The sequence below is a fragment of the Colobus angolensis genome, unplaced genomic scaffold, assembly GCF_000951035.1.
Source record: "Colobus angolensis palliatus isolate OR3802 unplaced genomic scaffold, Cang.pa_1.0 Scaffold24, whole genome shotgun sequence".
NCBI lineage: Eukaryota > Metazoa > Chordata > Mammalia > Primates > Cercopithecidae > Colobus > Colobus angolensis.
This window is the reverse complement of record NW_012115599.1, coordinates 1,034,056-1,054,558: the sequence shown is the minus strand read 5'-3', so window position 1 is coordinate 1,054,558 and position 20,503 is coordinate 1,034,056. Positions and strand designations below refer to the sequence as shown.

The 20,503-nt window shown below is 35.3% G+C and overlaps 1 protein-coding gene across 1 annotated transcript in view; it reads right to left on the bottom strand.

The window, feature by feature from the left end:
- Positions 1-20,503, bottom strand: part of EXOC6B (exocyst complex component 6B) — a 696,611-nt gene that overhangs the window by 572,680 nt on the left and 103,428 nt on the right. The window contains exon 6 of the mRNA XM_011945178.1: positions 9,233-9,437. Within this exon, the coding sequence (XP_011800568.1) occupies positions 9,233-9,437 (205 nt within the window). The remainder of the gene's footprint in view (positions 1-9,232; positions 9,438-20,503) is intronic.

Sequence of the window (20,503 nt, the reverse complement as noted above, 5' to 3'; positions counted from 1 at the left end):
GTTAGCCAGGATGGTCTCAATCTCCTGACCTCGTGATCCACCCGTCTCGGCCTCCCAAAGTGCTGGGATTACAGGCTTGAGCCACCGTGCCCGGCCTGTGTATACATTTCTATGAGTTTTGACAAATGCATAGAGTTGTGCAGTCACCACCCTAATCAAGATACTAAACAGTTGCATTTACCCATAATATTCCATTTATACAATATTCTAGAAAAGCCAAAACAATGGAGGTGGAGAACACAGATTAGTATGCCAGGGATTATAAATGAAAGGAAGGTTTAACTACAAAGAGTAGTATAAAGGAATTTTAGAAGGTGATAGAATTATTCTCTGCATCCTGTTTGCAGTAGTGGTTATATGAGTCTATACATGTTTTAAAATTCATATACACCAAAGAAAAGTGAACTTTACTATATGTAATTTAAATTAAAAAAATTTAACAGACGGATTCTTGCTCTGTCACCTAGGCTGGACTACACCGGCGCAATCACAGCTCACTGCAGCCTCAAACTCCTGGGCTCAAGCCATCCTCCTTCCTCAGCCTCCTGAGTAGCTGTGACTACAGGCTTGTGCCACCACACCCAGCTAATTTTTTTTTTTTTTTTTTGTAGAGACAAAATCTCACTATGTTACCCAGACTAATCTCAAACTCCTGGCCTCAAGTGATCTTCCCACCTCAGCCTCCAAAGTGCTGGGATTACAGACATCAGCCACCAAGTACAGCTTATAATTAAAATTAAAAAAAAAAAACTACTTCAAGGTTACTTTAGCAGGGTTACTTGCTAAAACTTCTTCTCAAGATGTAGAAGGATGTGAGAAAACACAAGTAAACTAGATTTCTCTCTCTCCTTAGGCCTACTGCTGTGGCCATCCTGAACATTTTGAATATTTCTTCTTCTTTGCTTATTTTTATTTCTCTATATTTCAGTTCTCTTAGCATTATTTTGATGGCATTTTCATGCCCAGTAAAGAAAACATCTGGCAGAGGACAAGACTAAAGCACTTGCTATGAGCACAGCAATCCTAGGAATTCTCAACTGGGTTTCTCCAGGGCCAGGAAGAAATCCAGGCTAGACTGCACATCACAGGGATTGTTAGAGGGCTCCAGATCCAACCTCAAACTTGGCTTCACTACATTCCGCACACGTGGCAGGGGTCTAAGGTTGCTGAAAAGAAACTAGAGCCACCAGTAAACTCAACTGTTCATACCAAGAAGTAAGTATCCGAACAGAGGAAGATGACAAAATACTGAGCTCAATGTATAGCTTAACCACGTAACTGAGAAACACAATCACCAGACTCATGAAATTATTTGAAGAGACTATAGAAAGGCCAAGAACCCAAAATTAAATTTCTTTTCTTTAATTTCTTTTTTCTAATCTTTGTTTTTGTATTTTGCACCTGCCACTTCAAGACCAAAATCAAATTTCTAAGAATAAAATAAAAAGATGCATATAAGTCTCACTAATTTCTATGGTTTAGATTGCTTATGAGAACAGATATAGGGTTTGGCTTCTCACTGACATTAAAGCCATCACTGAAAATATAGCTTTAAAAAAAACTATTTCTTAACATTGAAATCTGAAAATAATAAGTAAAATCTTTTAAAGTCATGTATATAAATTCCCTTCCCAAAGCTCATACTGTCCAAAATAAGTTTATTTAAAAATACTCACAGAGAAATGCAGTTGCAATTGTTCAATAAGAAAATGGAGTTGTGAACAATTGGTACCACCACCCACCGTGCCCAGAGATGGGGTTTCACCAGGTGTGAGCCACCGCACCTGGCCAAGTTCCTTTTTACCCTAAAGAACAGAAACCAAACTGCCATACTGTCTTTAAACTAGATTTAAAAAATATTGCTTTCTGTGGGGAGCCAAAAAACAAATTAAATGAACAAAAAATAAATAAAGTAGATTTAAGGAATAAATTATTTCTCTTCTCTCACCCCAACTCAGTATCAGTAAAGAGACACTGATCTTTTAAATTTAATGGTCATATAATATATGTGTACTTTTTCATTGAAGTCAGGTTCAAAATATTTCAGAAGCATATGTAAAACAAATAATTTTTTAAGGCAAGCAGAAAAAAATGTTTAAAAATGAGATCCCGCATTACCCCCAGACCATTCATTTAGGCAAAAAAGTAAGAAGCAAAAATTGGTACAAACATACAACTATCAAAATAAAGAAGAAAAGAGAAAAGAAAGTAAATCCAGGAACACCAGACCAACTTCTTTGACAACAAAGACCACACTCTGTGCATGTTTTGCATAATATCTAGCATACAAGAGGCTTCAACAATACTTCTTTTACATAGTAGTGAATACATGGACTATGTGAACTCAGTCAATAGTACTGTGCCAGATCTAAGTCAAAAGATATTCTACGCCATACATTAAAGAGTAAATTTTGCTGTAGTGAAGACTTAACCAAAGAAAGTAAAGGTTTGAAAGGACCATGGTGACAACTAATCTTACCCATTTACTCAAGGAATAATGCCTAGGAGCCTTCAATATCTTTTATAGGCAATTAGTTCACTTCCTTAAATCAGTTGCATAACCCATATAGTCTGGCAAAGGTAAGTTAGAATTGTAAAAGTAAATAAATCCTTCCCCTTGTTAAAGGGCTCACACAGGATGATTATATTATAAATGTTATTTAGTCCCACAAAGCCTAAAGCAAACTAATCAAAATAAGAAATACATATCTTCTCTCCTGTACAAATCAATTCCATAATAAGTGAAATCCAGAAAAAAATTTCAAAAGGAAAACTAGAAAACAGTTGACAATTAACAAAGAACTTTTTGAGGATTTTTTTTTTAATCACTTCAAACTAAAGTCACAGTTCCAAAATAAGATACACACAGTATTTCGGAAGCACACAGGAAGAAGATCAACACAGAAAATGGAATAGGATAAAATGGAGGGGTTTTCTACTGCTCTAAAGATGGCTCTATTTCCCATGGCAGAACCCACATGTATGTCCACTAAATGCTTTCAATCTACTACCATGTTAAAAACAAAATGACAACAACAAATGCAATATGAGAACCTAAAAGATTTGCTGAAAATAAACTTAACTTAAAATTCACTACAGTAGCCCCCCTACCTCTTATCCACAGAAGGTTTGTTCCAAGTTCCCCCATATATCCCTGAAACCATGGATAGTACCATGCCCTATATAACTGTATATACCTATGATAAAGTTTAATTTATAAACTAAGCATAGGAAGAGATTAACCACAATAAATAATAATAAATGATAAAATAGAACAATTATAACCATATGCCAGTATCACTACTCTTGCACTTTGGAGCCATTATTAAGTAAAACAAGGGCTGCTTGAACACAAGCAGTCAATACTGCCACAGTAAATCTGATAACCAAGAGGGTTACTAAGTGACTAACAGGTGGATAGGACAGGTAGCATATACAGCATGGGTACGCTGGACCAAGGGATGATTCTGTCCCAGGTGGAACTGAAGAGGGGATTTCATCACACTACTCCAAATGGTGAACAACTTGAAGTTTATTGTTTAATTCTGGAATTTTCCATTTAATATTTTTGAACTACAGTTGACTCTGGATAACTGAAACCATTAAAAGTGAAACCATAAATAAGTGTGGACTACTGTACAATACTAACAGTAAAATGGACAATTTTGAAACTCCTCCTCAGATTCGCTAAATGATTGACCTTGTACATTTTCTTATTTTTCTGCAGCTTCCCAGGTATATTGGAAGAAAGACAGAAGACTGAGAGACATCTAGCTAGACCCCATTTTAAATGAAACTATACAATTGTTTCCTAGATCCAAAGGCAACACATCAATGTACAAGTTTTTTTAAGTAATTCTATTTAAGGCCAAAATAATAGAGTATAAGTTTTCTTTTCCTGAGTAACAGACTGCTATAAATTTAGCAACTTAAAGGCACACACAATTATTATCTCAGAGGTAACTCATGGATCAGGAGTTTAGAATGCCACTATTACTACTGGGTCTGGGTCCTTTGTTCAGAGTCTCACCAGGCTGAAACCATGGTGTCAATCACTGCTGGGGTCTCTCTCACTTGGAACCCAGGGTCCTCTTTTAAGCTTATTAATGTTGTTGGCAGAATTCAGTTCCTTGTGATCGTAGGACCGAAGTCCCCATTTTCTTATTGGCTGTTAGGTGGGGATCATTTTTAGCAACTCAAGGTTGCCTACAGTTTCCTGCCATGTGGCCTTCTCCCAAAATGGCAGTTTGTTTCTTCAAGACCAACAATAGAGTATCTGCTGGAGCACTGAATCTTTCTAACATCTTCTATCTTTGACCTCCTGGCCCTCTTTTAAAGGATCTCCTCTGATTAAATCAAGCCCACCCTCTCAAGAAGAGGTGATTTTATTGGATGTACATGCAAGAATCCTGGAGGACATTTTAGAATTCTGTTTGCCACATGCAATTAAAGAAAAAGTGTTTCCTAGTGATAAAGTTCTATCTAAAGACCTTTAGATTTTAGACCACATGCAATTAAAGAAAAAGAGCTTCATAATGATAAAGCTCTATATAAAACCTTACATACAGAAGAATGCACAAGCCACATATGCTTCAGAGGATCCTCAAAGAGTATTTTTTGTGTTTTATCTTTTAATAAAATTGAACAACAAACAGTTTGAGTTTATAATCTCAGATAAATTATTAGAACTTAATTTACTCATTCAAGTTTAATTTGGGTAGAACCAGTTAGTGATGTTTTGGCTGGTATATCCCAAAAAGAAGCCAATGTACCAACCTGGCTCCACAGTATCAAGGACAAAGTTCACCCATGGATCACTGCAGCACCTCAGGACACATTGGGTAGAAGAATAAAAAGAGGGATGTTCACCAAGAAAAAGCAGTCACCTACATAATTTCTAGAAGAGCCCAGACCAACTATCAATATTAAGTAAGACTTTCAAGTCTGTTTTCTCAATACAATTCTAAAGAAGCATACTTAGAAACGTTTGAAAAAAGAAGTTACCATGATACAGGAGGAATATAAGAACAAGAACAAATTCTTTAAAGCCAAAACTGTGACTGTTGGACTAAAAAATAATAATAAAGTCCTAAATAGCAGCAATGACAAAGCTAAAAACTGAATTAATAAATCAGAAGGCAAACACATAGGGAAAATGATGAAAAGATAAGATTGTGAAGAAAAAGCAAGAGACGTGGAAGATATTTATCTTTCTAGGCTATATGATAGCAGGTTATGGCAGAGACTAGCTTAGCTGTTCATCAAGCCTATTTCTTCTTTCTCCTGATCACACAGCTGGAGTGTATTTCCGACCCTCCTTTGCAGTGATTGGCCTCTGGCCAATGTAATATTGGCAGAAGTGAGACGTGCCACTTATAAGCTTCATCCCTAAAAAACCTCCAGGCATTACTTACTCTCTTTCCCCTTCTGTGGTACCCTTGAAAGCCACAAGGTGGAAGAGTCCTAGATCTCTTGAAAGTCACCCACCAGGGACATGCATTTTGGTCTTTACATAAGCAAAACATAAAATTTCTATTATGAGATTTTACGGTTTGTTACAGCAGGGAACATTATTTAAGGAATACAGAAACAGGTGTTGGAATATGGTATTACCCCCCCAAAAAAAATCTAAAATAAAAGACATGGGTTTAGTGGTCAGGCAGTGGGCAGTAAGAATATATATTTAACAAGTTAAAAGGCTGAAAAGCCCTATAATACTGTGGCAAAATAACTAGTAAAATTGGAACCTATAATAAGTGAATAGGCATATCACTTCCCTATTTGGCCTGCTGCACTACAAGTAAATAAAGAGTGAGAGTTATAGTGTACACTGGTATTTACTTTCTGCTTTTGGCAAGATATTGCATAAAAATGGTAAGTTCAGAAAAGTATTAGCTCATTTGCAGACTGAAATTATAGGGAACAGAAGTAGTCCCAGAAACATAGGCCTCACAGGGTTAAAAGGGGAACATATACAGATATTAAACAGTATGAGAAAAAACAAATAGTAAAGGCTTATGCAATAAAGTCCCAGGAAGGCTTTTAGTTCAACAAAGTGACTCAACTCTGAGGCAGAGATGTCAGATTCAAGCATGATCTTACCACCCACTGTTTCACGTCACCTCAATGTAAGGCCATCAAACTGAGAAAGAAGCATGAAGCAAGGGCTATGCTCCCCAACCTCCACTACTTCCCCAAAGAGAGGAGAAGAAAAACAAAATCATTCTTGAAAATTATATTTAGGGAAGAACAGTGAGTATGGTGTCCTCACAGAACCTATTGGAAAGAAAAAGATGAGATGCCTACATTTTGAGGGAATGATAATGTCAAAAAAACACAAATCTGGACTAAATATTAATAAACGTTTGTTCAGAACCTTAAACCAACCCTCAGGCAAAAAGCAAAAAGCAGGCAGTAAAAGACATACATAAATGTAAATGTAGACACAATTGCAGATACAGATATATAGATATAGAGAGAGAAAGAGAAGTATGCCTTCTAAGGAATGTATATTTCCCAGCATCTACTTCAGAAGTATATATTTAAAATATATATATAATACATAAAAAATAAAATATATATAAAGTATATATATACACATATAAAGTATATATATACACACACATATAAAGTATATATATACACACACATATAAACAAGTAAAAGCCAGTGTGCAGCTAGGAGCTCAAGAGAACAATGAGCAAAGGAGTTCCTTCCAGGAATCAAGGTCTAAGCAAGGAAATTCCCCTACTACCAGAGCAGAGGAACTTCCTAGGGCCTGCCTAAGTAGATTTATATGATTTGTTATGAAGCAGAGAATATTGTTTGTCTCCCATTCTTCCCTTTTCTAAATAAAAGGTTTTGTTATAATTATTTTATTCTAGCTTCTTCATTGTATATTGGGGGTGGGAGGAGACACCAGTGCAGATAACTTGCAATTTTAGTTGAGTAGTTACCAGCTCATGAAGAGCCATGGCTGAATCTTATGGAGAGGGTTGAGCATCCCTGGAAGATACTAGATTTTGAGATGGATGTAATGACTACATGGGCCATTGGACTGTTGTCCCCTAGGGAAGGAGTGTGTTCTATGTATGAGAGAAAGAATGAGAAGATATTTGATCACCAGAAGGTAGATTGTGCCAGATACTATTATTCATCAAACCGATATCCTCCTCCTGTTAGAGAATGAGTGAGATTACATTTTCCAGCCTCTCTTGCAGGTAGGTATGGCTATATAATTAAGTTCAGACCAACAGAATATGGGTAGAAGTAACATGTGGCATCCATGCCTGGCCCTTAAAGACCCTCCCACATGCAACACTCTTTGGTCTTTCTCCTTCTGAAGCAATCTTCAAAGCCATCTTAAAGATGGAAAAGCCATACAATGGGAGGATTCTAAGTCCTTAAATCACCATTGCAAAGAAAACCATCACAAACCAGAAACACTGTTTTGGGCTTGAGGCAGTGAGAAATAAACCACTTCCTCTCCCTCTTATCTGGGAATTCAAACATTTATTGAACACCTAGTATGTACAAAGTACATGGTATTTTCTCTCTCCTATCTTCCTTACGTTCTAGGTACTACAAAAGATTTTTTAATGTGTTAACATATCTTTACTCAAGGATCCTGAGATGAAAAATGTTACAGGAGAAATAAAGATTTCTCAGTTAATTAAAAGTCCTGGATTTACAAAAGATATCTTCATCATTTCTTTATATGACAAAAATAGAGAAAACAGCTAATAGTTTACACAGATTGAGTATCATAGTAGACAAATTCATTTCAACCCAACCTGAATTCTAATGCAGGATCTGACCTTTACAAGTTGTTTGAAATTGAGCAAGTTACTTCCCTCTTCTTGGTCTTAATTTCTTCAGATAATTGAGGAATGAGCCCAGCTAGCCTCATGTTAAATAAAGCAATATTCTTCCTGGCTTCCTCTTTCATCAAAAGGGAAGCAAATTAATTTCTCAAGCAGTGGCTCAGAAAAAGCAATTTTTAAAAAGGCAGCTTCCATAGAGGCTTTGTACTATACTCTCCTATATTTTAAAAGCTTAGGAAAAACTGAGCAAACCACAATAAAGACTTATCTTAGAAGATAGCTTCATTCCTGTATTCAAAATATGTACCCAGCAATGCAAAGGTATATTGTCACTGATTAATTTTGTTTCTTCACCACTATAAACAATGAAACCACACAATTATCTCTGTCAGATTTATCATCTACTTTTAAACTCTGCACTTTGTGAAGTAGAACACTGACAAAATTTAAAGGAAGAAAGGGGAAATATCTGTATTCCCTGAGGAAACGGTAACTGGAGAATCTCTTTTGGAGGATCAAATAGATATTATAGATCAAATAGACATCGGAATAGATTATCAAGGCTAGTCGAGACCTAAAATATGATTTGAAATATAACCTATTCCTTCATTCCTCACAGAATGATAAAAACTACAAATGATCTATTCAAGAACAGTATTGTTTACAGAACCAAAAAGTACTTTCCATAAACAACTGACTCTTGTATTTGTTGCTGTAGGCTACATCATCAGGTATACTAAAAATTTTTCATAAAATCAATGTGACAAATTTCAAGTGAGGAAATACCATTGTAAAACATTACTGACCTTTCATTCATAATTTAAAAAAAGAAATTTAGATGTTCCTTGTGACTTTGGTGACTTAGAGATGAAAATGTTTTAACAAATGTAAATACTGGTAACATATTTATTAATATACAAGCTGTTAATAAATCCTTTTCTTTGATCATAATTCAAAGCATTTCCCAATGGGCCTTTTTTCACTGACACCTATTAATATCAGAAATATGCATATATAACATGCTATCTTGCTTACGTAGTAAATAATCAACCAAAGACACATGTGGTACAATTGAGGTCATTAACTAGAAGGAGAATTTTAAAATATCTAGAGCTTCAAATTACACGCAAAGTCAAGGGAAGTATACAAACAATAGAAAAATTTCTTCATAACCTCAATGTAAACCATTACAACTGACCAATATTTACTCAACATCTACAGAGCAAAACAATATAACTGTCCATTGCTCTGTTAAAAAAAAAAGAAAACATTTTTAATCATGTGTTCCCACAAATATGAAGGACTTCCCTAAAATGATAAGAAACAACTAGATACTTGGCAAAGAGAAACCTGTGTTTAACTCAATACTGATAAGCCACTGGCCAACCTATCATAAACCCAAGACCTACTTGCTTCATGGCAGTCTCTCCAATTTTGTCTGAATGTTTGCGGATGCTCTCCAGAAAGTCTTTGAGATCGGACATAGAAACATCTTTTATTTCTTCTCGAAGCTTGGGGATGTTGTCCACCATCACCTTGCAGAATCGATAGTGGCTTACTTGAGGCAGGTAGGTATGCTCTAGATGTTCCAGAGTTTTCAGTGCAGGATAATGCCTACAAAAGGAATTGATCACCTTTAGCTCACTCAGTTCTCTTTATGGTTAGGCAAAATGTCTAGCCTGAATTGGTTTTCACTGTGCATTAAGACAAATCCAGCATTAAGTTTTAATGAGAACATCGGTGAAAAGAATCTCAAATTATTAAAAATTAATACATACTTTAAAAGACTGGGAAATTGTAATCAAAAAAAGATTTTATCCAAAGAATGCATAAGACTTAAAATAGCTACCAATAAAATTAATGACATAAGAGAAATAAAAGGGGCCAGGCATGGTGGATCAGGCCTGTAATCCCAGCACTTTGGGAGGCCAAGACAGGTGGATCACTTGAGGCCGGGAATTTGAGATTAGCCAGGTCAGCACGGTGAAACCCCATCGCTACTAAAAATACAAAAATTAGCTGGGCGTGGTGGTGCAAGCCCGTAATCTCAGCTACTTAGGAAGCTGAGGCAGAGAATCACTTGAACCCCGGAGGCGGGGGTTTCAGTGAGCCGAGATCACGCTACTGCACTCCAGCCTAGACGATGAAGTGAGACTCAGTCTTAAAAAAAGAGAAATAAAAGGAAATAAAGAATGATCATCTCAATGCCAAAAAAAATTCACCCTATAAAATTAAGTATCCAAGGCTAGACTTCCAACTATGGCACACAGAAAAGCTTGGCAAATCTTCTATCCAAAGAAAACAAATGTAAACTATCCAAAACAACTATTTCAGGGTTCTGGAAACTAAACAAAAGAGAACAACAAGTCAAGAAGTGTTTATTCATAATAACTGCTCAACAGTGGGACTCTGTAGCTTTCTTGCCTGGAGCTACTTCCATCACTCTCCCCTTCTAATTCCTCCACCCCTGTTCATTGGCCATGGCTAGTCATGAAAATCAGCAGCTTTCCTGAGATAAGGGGCTGACATAATTTGGAGCAGAGGGCAAAAGCCCATATTGAGAGATGCTGTTAGTGAAAGTAGAGAACTCAGTAAAAACAAATAATAAATAAATAAATAAATAAATAAAGTCTCCAGCTCTACTGGTCAAAAGTTACAATTTGGGTTGGGGCAAGCAACAGACCAAAGGACTAACCAGAAATTTAACAGGTAAACCATAGAAATAAAAGACCCACAGAAGGGCTTGATAAACTCTCTGCAAGTTGCTAGCTGGCTGAGAGGCTATGCATACCTTCAGGCAACATCTAAAAGGGTCTAAGCAATCCACACATCCCTGGCTGACTAGGAGGCTGTAGACAGGCACATGGGAAAACTAAGAAGGTAGGTAAAAGTTTAAGCTGACTTTAAAACTGCTTTTAATGTAGTCTCTAACCCACATACAAACTCATTAGCAAAGACTGGAAACCTTACTCAAGTTTTTTGAGCATAACCCCTAACCAATCATTAGCTGATGACTATTTAAAAATCAAAGTGAAATATGATACCTTTCCAGATAAAGAAAGACAGAAAATTCCTTGCTAGCAGACCTGCCTTACAAGAAATACTAAAGGAAGCCTGAAAGGAAATGACAGCAGATGGTAACTTGAATTCACAGAAAGAAACGAAGAACATGGGAAATAGTAAATACATGCTAAATATGAAAGACGAATAAAAATATTTTTTCTTTTTTCTTAACATCTTTAAAAGATAAAATATTTTAAAGCAATGATTATAATACTGTATCAATGGGTTTACAAAAGATATACGTGTAATATATCTAATAATAACAGCACAAAAGAGTAGGAAAGAAATGGAGCTAACTGAAGTAAAAGTACTACTATATATTATACCAAATTTATATCAGCAATGACCTCCAGTAGACTGTGATAAGATGCATATTATAATCCATAGAGGAACCTCTAAAAAAATCAAAAATATATATCATTTGAAAATCAACAAAAGAATTCAAACAGTACACTAAAAATATTTAACACAAAAGAAAGCAGTAAAGGAGCAACAAAAACAAACAAAAAAACACATTAAAAATATAGAAAATAAAGAACAAAATCCAACCATATCAATAATTACATTAAATGAGAATGAACTAAGCAATCCAATTGGAAGGCCAACATCGTCAGGACTTAAAAAGCATGATCCAACTACATATTGTCTACAAGAAACACACTTAGATTCAAAGATACAAATAGGTTGAAAGTAAAAGGGAAAGAAGATATACCATAAAAAAAGTAACCATAAGGCTGGGCACAGTGGCTCACACCTGCAATGCCAACACTTTGGGAGGTCAAGGTGGGTAGATCACTTGAGCTCAAGAGTTTGAGACCTGCCTGGGCAACAAGGCAAAACCTCATATCTACCAAAAAAATTACAAAACATTAGCCAGGTGTGGTGGCACGCACCTGTAGTCCCAAGTACTTGGGAAGCTGAGGTGGGAGGATCACTTAAGCCTGAATGGGCAGAGGTTGCAGTGAGCTGAGATCAGGCAACTGCATTCTAGTCTGGGTAACAGAGTGAGACCCGTCAAAAAAAAAAAATTAAAAAAAAAGGAACCACAAAAGAGCTGAAATGGCTGTATTAATACAAGATACAAAAGACTTTAAGCCAACAAATATTGCTAGTAACACAGAAGGACATTCCATAATAATAAAAGGGATGATATTTGTCTAATAGGAAAGCTTCTATACGCATAAGAGGACAAATAAAATTAAGATTAATAAAGCTGAATAGGTAAAAACGAAATAAGTTGTGCAAAAAAACATAAGAATAAAGGGAAAAACTGGTAAACTTTATTTGTAACGTGTACCTAAAGGATTAACAGGCCGGGCGTGGTGGCTCACGCCTGTAATTCCAGCACTTTGGGAGGCTGAGGCAGGCAGATCACTTGTGGTCAGTGCAAGACAAGCCTAGGCAACAAGATTAAACCTCTTCTCTACTAAAAATACAAAAATTAGTCGGGCATGTTGGTGGGAGCCTGTAATTCCAGCTACTCAAGAGGCTGAGGCAGGAGAATCGCTTGAACCTAGGAGACAGAGGGTGCAGTGAGCTGAGATCACGTCATTGCACTCCATCCTGGGTGATAGAGTAAGACTCCATCTCAAAAAAAAAAAAAAGATTAATAAACTTGAGTTGTTTTTGTAAAAAAAATGAACAAAGAAAGTTCACAAAAGAACCAAAAAGGGTCAACACATGAAAAAAAAAATATTTAACTGATACGTGAAAAAATGCAAATCAAACTGCCAAAGATTTCTTAAAAGACAATGTGTTTCATCAGGGGTTTCAATAAATGGAATTCACAGCCGGCTGACAAACAAGTTTTTATTAATGGCACAAGTTTTCAATGAAGAATTTTAGCAAAACAATTATTTTAAGCAATTGTATTTCCAAACAAAAAAAAAAAAAGATGCACAGCAGTACGTATAAGCCTCTTGAACTATAGAATTATTTATGTTAGCAAATAAAAAAACTAACCTAGATGTCTAATAAGAAGTAGTAAAAGGCTAATAAAAGAGCAAAATGTTTACAATATTGCTGAATGAAAATAATTTCAAAAAATAGATCTCATTGCCTCTTGGCCTTTTGGCTAAGATCAAATTTAATATCTGATATATCTTATCAGTTTAATATCTGATACATTCTCTTGACAGAGGACAATATTTATTAAATGGATTTTTGCAGCAGGGAGATAAAATGGGAACTTATTTAGTCCCCTCCATGCATCAACCTGGCATTGCAGTACCTCCAGGAATGGTGCTCCAATTGAAAAAAAAAAAAAATAGATCTTACAAGTATAATCATAATATTCTTCAAAATTATAAATATTTACACATATAAATTATGAACATGTATGCATATATGAGATATATATCACTGGAAACACACACACACACACACAAAAGTAGAGAGCAAAATGAGAAAAATAAATACAAAAATGTTAGCCATGATATTTTTCCTTTGGATGGCAATATTACGAGTGATAATTTTCTCCTTCATACTTTTAATTTCCTAATTTCCATGTTTCCCATGATATATTTGGTATAGGAAAAATTCAATTCCATCCTTATAAAGAAAAAAGACTTATAGCTCTATTTTGGACTTTAAGAATGATTTTCACAGCAAATACTTAAACTCTTCTTGCTCCAATGAATTTAGTACCACAAATGCTAAAGACTAGAGACTGGTTTTACTTGGGTTTTTTGTTTTTTTGTTTTTTTGTTTTTAATGTTTTCCCTCATGTGTTCCAAAAAATCAAAGTCTTTGTTCAAGTAAATGGAGGGAAGAAAGTTTTATTCTCCCTAAATATAGAAATAAAAGTACAAATATAGTTAAATCTGAAATCATTGCTTTTATTAAAATTTTACAGGCTCAAAAACAATACAATTCACATGGTTTAGTGTAAACAGAATGGTGTTTATACTACAATTAGGTATGAAGAGCTATGTGCAATAAAATGCAATTCCTCTAGAGAGAAACTTTAGAATGGATACAAAGCCAGAAATTAAGCCAAAAAGATAAACACACTTCGGGGTTTAGTTATATTTTGGAACATTGTTTATAGAATGAGGAGAATTCAACAATGTTGCCTGCAGATGCAAGGCACACTCACTGATGAGACGCATGGCTCATGCTGAAAACATCTGGTCTGTCAAATAGCTCCACATTTTTCAAGGCTAATTAGTACAAAACCCAGTGATTCCTGGAAACAAAGGATGTCACCCAATTTCCCCATTGTCCCTTCCTAGCATAGTCACATTTTAACTATAACAAATCAGTAATATTCAAATGTCTAGTCTATTTCAATATCCATGACAGGTTAAAGAATGACAGCCAACTAACACCTGTATAGCAGGCACCAAAAGAAAAAAATTGTGTCCAGTGACCACAGAAATCCAAAATTAGATTTTGATGTACTTTTGACAATCTCCAAACATTATTAAAACTGAATCAAAAGACAAATTCCTAAGTTTCACTTGCATGTATGGTCACTCTCTCCCCTCTTCTCATGCAGGCTCCTTAACAGAGATACAATCAGAACTAAAGTAAAGAAAATAAAAGCAGAGAATATAAGGGAAGAAGGCAGGGAAAGAGTTTCTAAATAATCCTACAAACTGAATAACCATGATCAGAAAACAGACATGGTTGAATGCTAAAGCAAGAAGAAATATATTGGTTCCAAGCAAAATAAATTTTGGTACTTTCTTGCCATAGCATGGAATTCTTTCACAGCGATGGTTTCTAAAATTCTAGGAAGTGATGCTTGAAAGCAAATTGCAACTATCTATAAGAAATTTTTTAAAATTCAGAGTATGATGAAATATGAAATAAAAGCTTTCATCACAGAAAAATATTAGTGTCACTCCTAATCAAAGAGCATCATTAACAAATATTTAATCTCTTCTGTGCACTAGAGATAGAAAGATGTTCAGATGTCTTTCCCCAGGGAGCAGAAAATGCAGTAGAAAAATCAGTATTTATAGCTTAAAAAAAAAAAAAAAAACAGACTTCCAGCTACAAAAGCCTAACAAGGAACAGACATGATCTCTCACTTTATAAACAAGTAGAATATTGGCAAAAATATATGAAACAGTCATTTGCAGACATTGGACATCAGGCAACATAGAACTGCTATCTCTGTAAAAAGGGAAACAAACAAGGTGAGTTTAATAATCACCAGGATTATCTACCTAAAGTTGACTTCTAGGTCATGGGCACAGCCAGAAAAAAAATCAAAACAGAGCTCAGCAGCCTTGCTGACTTAAAGAATCAGTGATAGCAGCTCAGGAAAGTTGATGCAGCTTGAAGTTGTGTGGCAGAGTTCCCCAAAAAAAGCAATGCAGAAAAAGAACTGCAGAAATTTACACACGGGTTCCCTTGAGTCTGCTAAGTACTAGGACAGGCATAGGGAAAGTGAAATTCCACATGCATAGGTAAAAAGAAGGAAGGGAGAGAGTGGGAGACCAGCCAAGGGAAGGTAAGATGAACACTTCAAGGATCTCAGACAAGGCAGATAAACATTCAAACTCTGAACAGTCAAAGTGAAGAGTCGTTGGGGACTCCTGAGCTATTCAGAGTAGATTATACAGGGATCAAGTCTTACTTAGCAAAGCTGAACTCCCCTGGAATAAAGGTGGGCCTTTAAGCAGAGTTTAAAAATTGGGTCCGAAGGTAACAAAGTGATATGCAATCACCTGACCATTTGCTAAAACAAAGTCCAACACTCTCTAAAGGAAAAAAAAAAAAAGCACCCAAAAATCCAGAGACTCATCAACATAATGTTCATTATTCAATCAAAAATTTCTAGACATGAAAGGAAGCAAAGAACTGACATACAACCAGGAAAAACAAAATCAGTCTGCAGACAGATCTAAAAAAATGCCAGAAGTGGCAGAAGTAGCAAAGGAGTACATAAAAACAGCAATTAGGACAAGGTACATGTATGTAAAGAAACAAATAATAAAAGAAATAAAACATAAAAAGCTAAATGTAACTTCTATACAGAAAAATATATTATCTGAAATGAAAATGTCACTGAAAGGGACTAAAACATTACACAATGCAAATGAGAGAGATCAATGTGCTTGAACACAGCCATAAAATCTATCTCAAATAAAGCACAGAGAGGACTGAGGGGGCGGGGAGAAAAGATCTTCAAGTCACCTGCGGGGTTAATCAAGCTGTCCAACATAAATATTAATATAACTGAAGTCCCAAAATGGTGATGGGAAAAGGACAAAAAAAGAGTTTGGAAAAATAACGTCAACATTTTCCAGATTTTATGAATATTGTAAACCCACAGATCCAAGAAGCTAAACAAACCACAAGCAGGATAAATATACACATGTGTGCACATATTTATACCAAAGTACACAAAATCAAATTGCCTGAAAACAAATGATAAAGACGAAAGCTTTAAAACGGCTAGAGAAAAGACACATTACTTACAGGGAGACAAAGGTAAGGCTACTTATACATCTCTCCTAGGAAACTGCAGAAGCCAGAAGACAATGAAATCATGTCTTATGAATTAATGAAACTATAAACCTCAAATTCTATATCCATCAAGGTTTTTTTAAAATGAAGGTAAACAATGAGATACCATTTCACACCCACCAGGATGGCTACATTAAAGTCAAATAATAAGGTTTTTTTGTTTTGTTTTGTTTTTTGAAACAGAGTCTCACTCTGTCGCCCCAGGCTGGAATGCAGTGCGCGATCTCGGCTCGCTGCAACCTCAGCCTCCCCAGTTCAAGCAATCCTTATGCCTCAGCCCCTCCGAGGAGCTGGGATTACAGATACACACCACCACACCCGCCTCATTTTTGTGTCTTTAGTAGGGATGGGGTTTCGCCATGTTAGCCAGGCTGGTCTCAAACTCCTGGGCTCAAGCAATCCACCCACCTCAGCCTCCCAAAGTGCTGGGATTACAGGCATAAGCCACCATGCCTGGCCTGGGTAGACAATAACAAGTATTGACTAGGCTATGCAATAATTGGAAATATCTATGCTGCTGTTGGGAAGATAAAAAGGTGCATGCTTTGGGAAAGAATCTAAGTTCCCCAAAATGATGAAACATGCAGAGAGACAAAGTGCACCAAATGTTTACCACATGACCCAGAAATTCTACTCCTAAGTATATTCGCAAGAAACCTGAAAGCATATGCTCACACAAAAGCTTGTAAATGAACATTTGTAGCAGCATTATTCTTAATAGTTGAAAAGTGATAATAACTCAAATGTCCATCAAATGATGAAAAGGTAACTAAAAGCAGTATATCTATATAGTGAGAGAGTATTCAGCCATAAAAAGGAATGAAACAGTGATACATTCTATAACATGAATGAACCTTGAAAACCTTCCATTATGCTACGTGGAAAAAGTCAGACACAAAAGGTTGTATATTGTATGATTCCATTTATATGAGATGTTCAGAATAGGCAGATCTATGGAGACAGAAAGCAGATTAGTGGTTGCCAGGGCAGAGAGGAAAAAGGAATGGGTACAAGATTCCTTTTTGAGGTAATGAAAATGTCCTGGAATCAGCTAGTGATGATGACGTTACAACCACATGAATGTATTAAAATCTATTCAACTGTACACTTAAAAATGATGAATGTTATAATATAGGAATTGTAATTCAATTTAAAAACTGAAGGTGAAATAAACATTTTTTTCAGAAATACCGTATTTCTGAGAGAATTCATAGCCAGCAGACAGATCCAACAAGAAATATTAAAGGATGTCATTCCCCAAGGGGAAAAATAATACCAGATACAAACTTGGATCTATATTTAAAATAATGTGGGTAAATATATGAGAGTTTTTCTCTTTAATTTTTAAATTTCTTTAAAAGTTACAGCAAAAATGAGCATGTGTGCCACTGTGTTGTCACAGGTCTTACAACATAATAACATAACAATAACAACATGACAACAATGACATAAGGAAGGGTAAAATGGAAGAATATCATTATAAGAATCTTGCATTGTGTGTGATTTGGTGTAATATTTAAAGACTCATTGTAAGTTACACATTGTAAAGATAGAAGGAACCACGAAAAAAATAAAATACAGCTGGCCCTTCATATTTGCAGATCTGTGAATTCAATCAACTATGTTGATCAAAAATATTTTAAAAAATAATAATAAAACAGTGTAACAACTACTTACATAGCATTTACATTGTGTTAGGTATTCTAAGTAATCTTGAGATGACTGAAAGTTTTAGGAGGATGTGTGTAGGTTATATGAAAATACCATGCCATTTTATATAAGGGACTTAAGCGTCTATACCTAGTCCCCTATCCCAAGGCACCTGTAACCAATACACTGAGGATACTAAGGAAAAAATTGTAAAACTAAGAGGTATAAATAATAGGGCATTACTAAATATAAAACAACAACATGAAATATAGAAATTGATTTTTAAAAATACAAGAATACAGAGAAGGAACAAAGAACAGGTAGGATAAATGGAAAATATATAAGAAGACAGTAGATTTAAATGCATATGTTGATAATTGTATGAAATGTAAAAGATCTAAACAGTCTTATTTAAAAACAGAGATGGTCAGATGAGAAATTTTTAAAGAAAGCAAGATCATTCTACAGAATAACTGACCTGTAATCTTCAACAGTAATAAAGTAATAAAGTCGTGAAAGGCAAGGCTGAGGACAGTTCCAGACTGAAAAAGACTAAAGAGACATGACAACTAAAAGCAACATGTGATTTGAACTGGATTCTTTTGCTAGAAAGAACATGATTGAGACAACTGGCAAAACTTGAACTGGGTATGCCAATTAAGTGCTAGAAATATATCAAAGCTAATGTCCATTCTCTATTGCACTGTGGTTGCACAGAAGAATGTCTTTATCTGTAGGAAACCACACTAAAGTAATTGGGGATGACAGTGTGTCATGTTAGCAACTTACTTTCAACTGGTTCAAGAAAAAGACACCGTTATTTATACTGAACTTAAGAATGTCTAAAAACAAAATTTTTTGAAACCCACAAAATAAATTTGATTATACCAAAACTTAAAACTTCCATGCAATAAAAACTACTAATTATATAATGTTAATAGGTAAGCTATGCACTGGAAGACAATATATAACAAGAAAAGGCATCCAAAGTATATAATTCCTATAAATGAAAAAGAAAACAATAAACAACCTAAAAGTGGGCAGCAAGTAGATGAGAGAAAACCCAAATGCCTAAAACCTAAATTCACTAATAATCTAATAAAAATAAAATAAAAATCACAATAGTGATCTATCATTTCACAATCATCAGACTGGCAAAAACCAAAAAGTTTGACAATATAGATGTTACCAAGAGGTAGAGTAATAGGACCTCCCACAAAATACCAATGGTAGGAGAAATGGGGAAATCACCATAGAGAACAACAATAAGATCAAAGACATGTAAACCCTTACTCTGATCCAGCTGATCTCTTTCTAGGTATAGATCCTGGACCAACAGAATTGACATCACCTGAGAGCGTGGCAGAAAATGCAGAATCTCAGGAATGACCCCAGCCAGACCTATTCTATCAGAATCTATATTTAACTAATCCCCCATGATACCATTTCCATGCATAGCAGCATCTAAAGAACAACACTCTCAAGAAATTTTGAATGTGAGTCCAAGGAGACAAGAACAAGGATATTTATTGTACCACTGTCCATCATAACTACTGGAAACATACCAAATGTCCCTAACAGTATCAGTAAGGATAGTTATCTTGTAGTAATAACCACCCCCAAAATCTCAGTGACTTAAAACAAAGATTTAAAACTTACTCATGTTATACATTCATAATGGGTTGGCAGGTAGGCTACGCTCCCTGAAGTTACTCAGGGACTCAACCAGCATCTTGGAGTTGCCATTTTTCAAGAACAAGGGAAAATAAGAGAACTCTGGAGGGAAATTAAATGCTAAGCCCAAAAGTGATACATATCACTTCTGCTCACATCTTATCAGCCAGAAAAAGTCACATGGAACTGGGAACCCAGTAAATATACACAGGGAACCCAGGAAATATAATACTACCTTGCACCAAAGGAAGCAGCTAGAAATATTGGCTAACAGCACTTATGATAATCACTGGAACTGGCAGGGGAAATGTGAATTATTCATATAATAGACTACCATGGAGTGATTAAAATGAGCAAACTGTGTCTATACACATAAAGAAAATAAGCTGCCTACTAGTATGCATGCCCCAAAGGGTGGATATTTTTATCCATTTTATTCACAGATGTATCCCCAGCACCAAGAGCAATGTCTAGCACATAGTAGGTATTTGATTCATCGTTGCTGAGTGAATCCACAGATCTCAAAATGAGGACTGAGAATCATCTACATAAACTTTTCAAAACACAAAACAAAACAATATATGATTTACAAATATTAAAAGCACAGACTAGAAGAATGTTCAATAAATTTATGATACTGGTTTCCTCAGGGGAAAAGAATAAGACTGAAAGGAAAGGAATAGGACCGAAGAAGGGAACATAAATTTTATCTGTAATTTTTTTAAGTATATATATATATATATATATATACCTGTTTCTGTCCATATATATGTTTTATATATATACTACATATTTTTTTCTTTACACATATA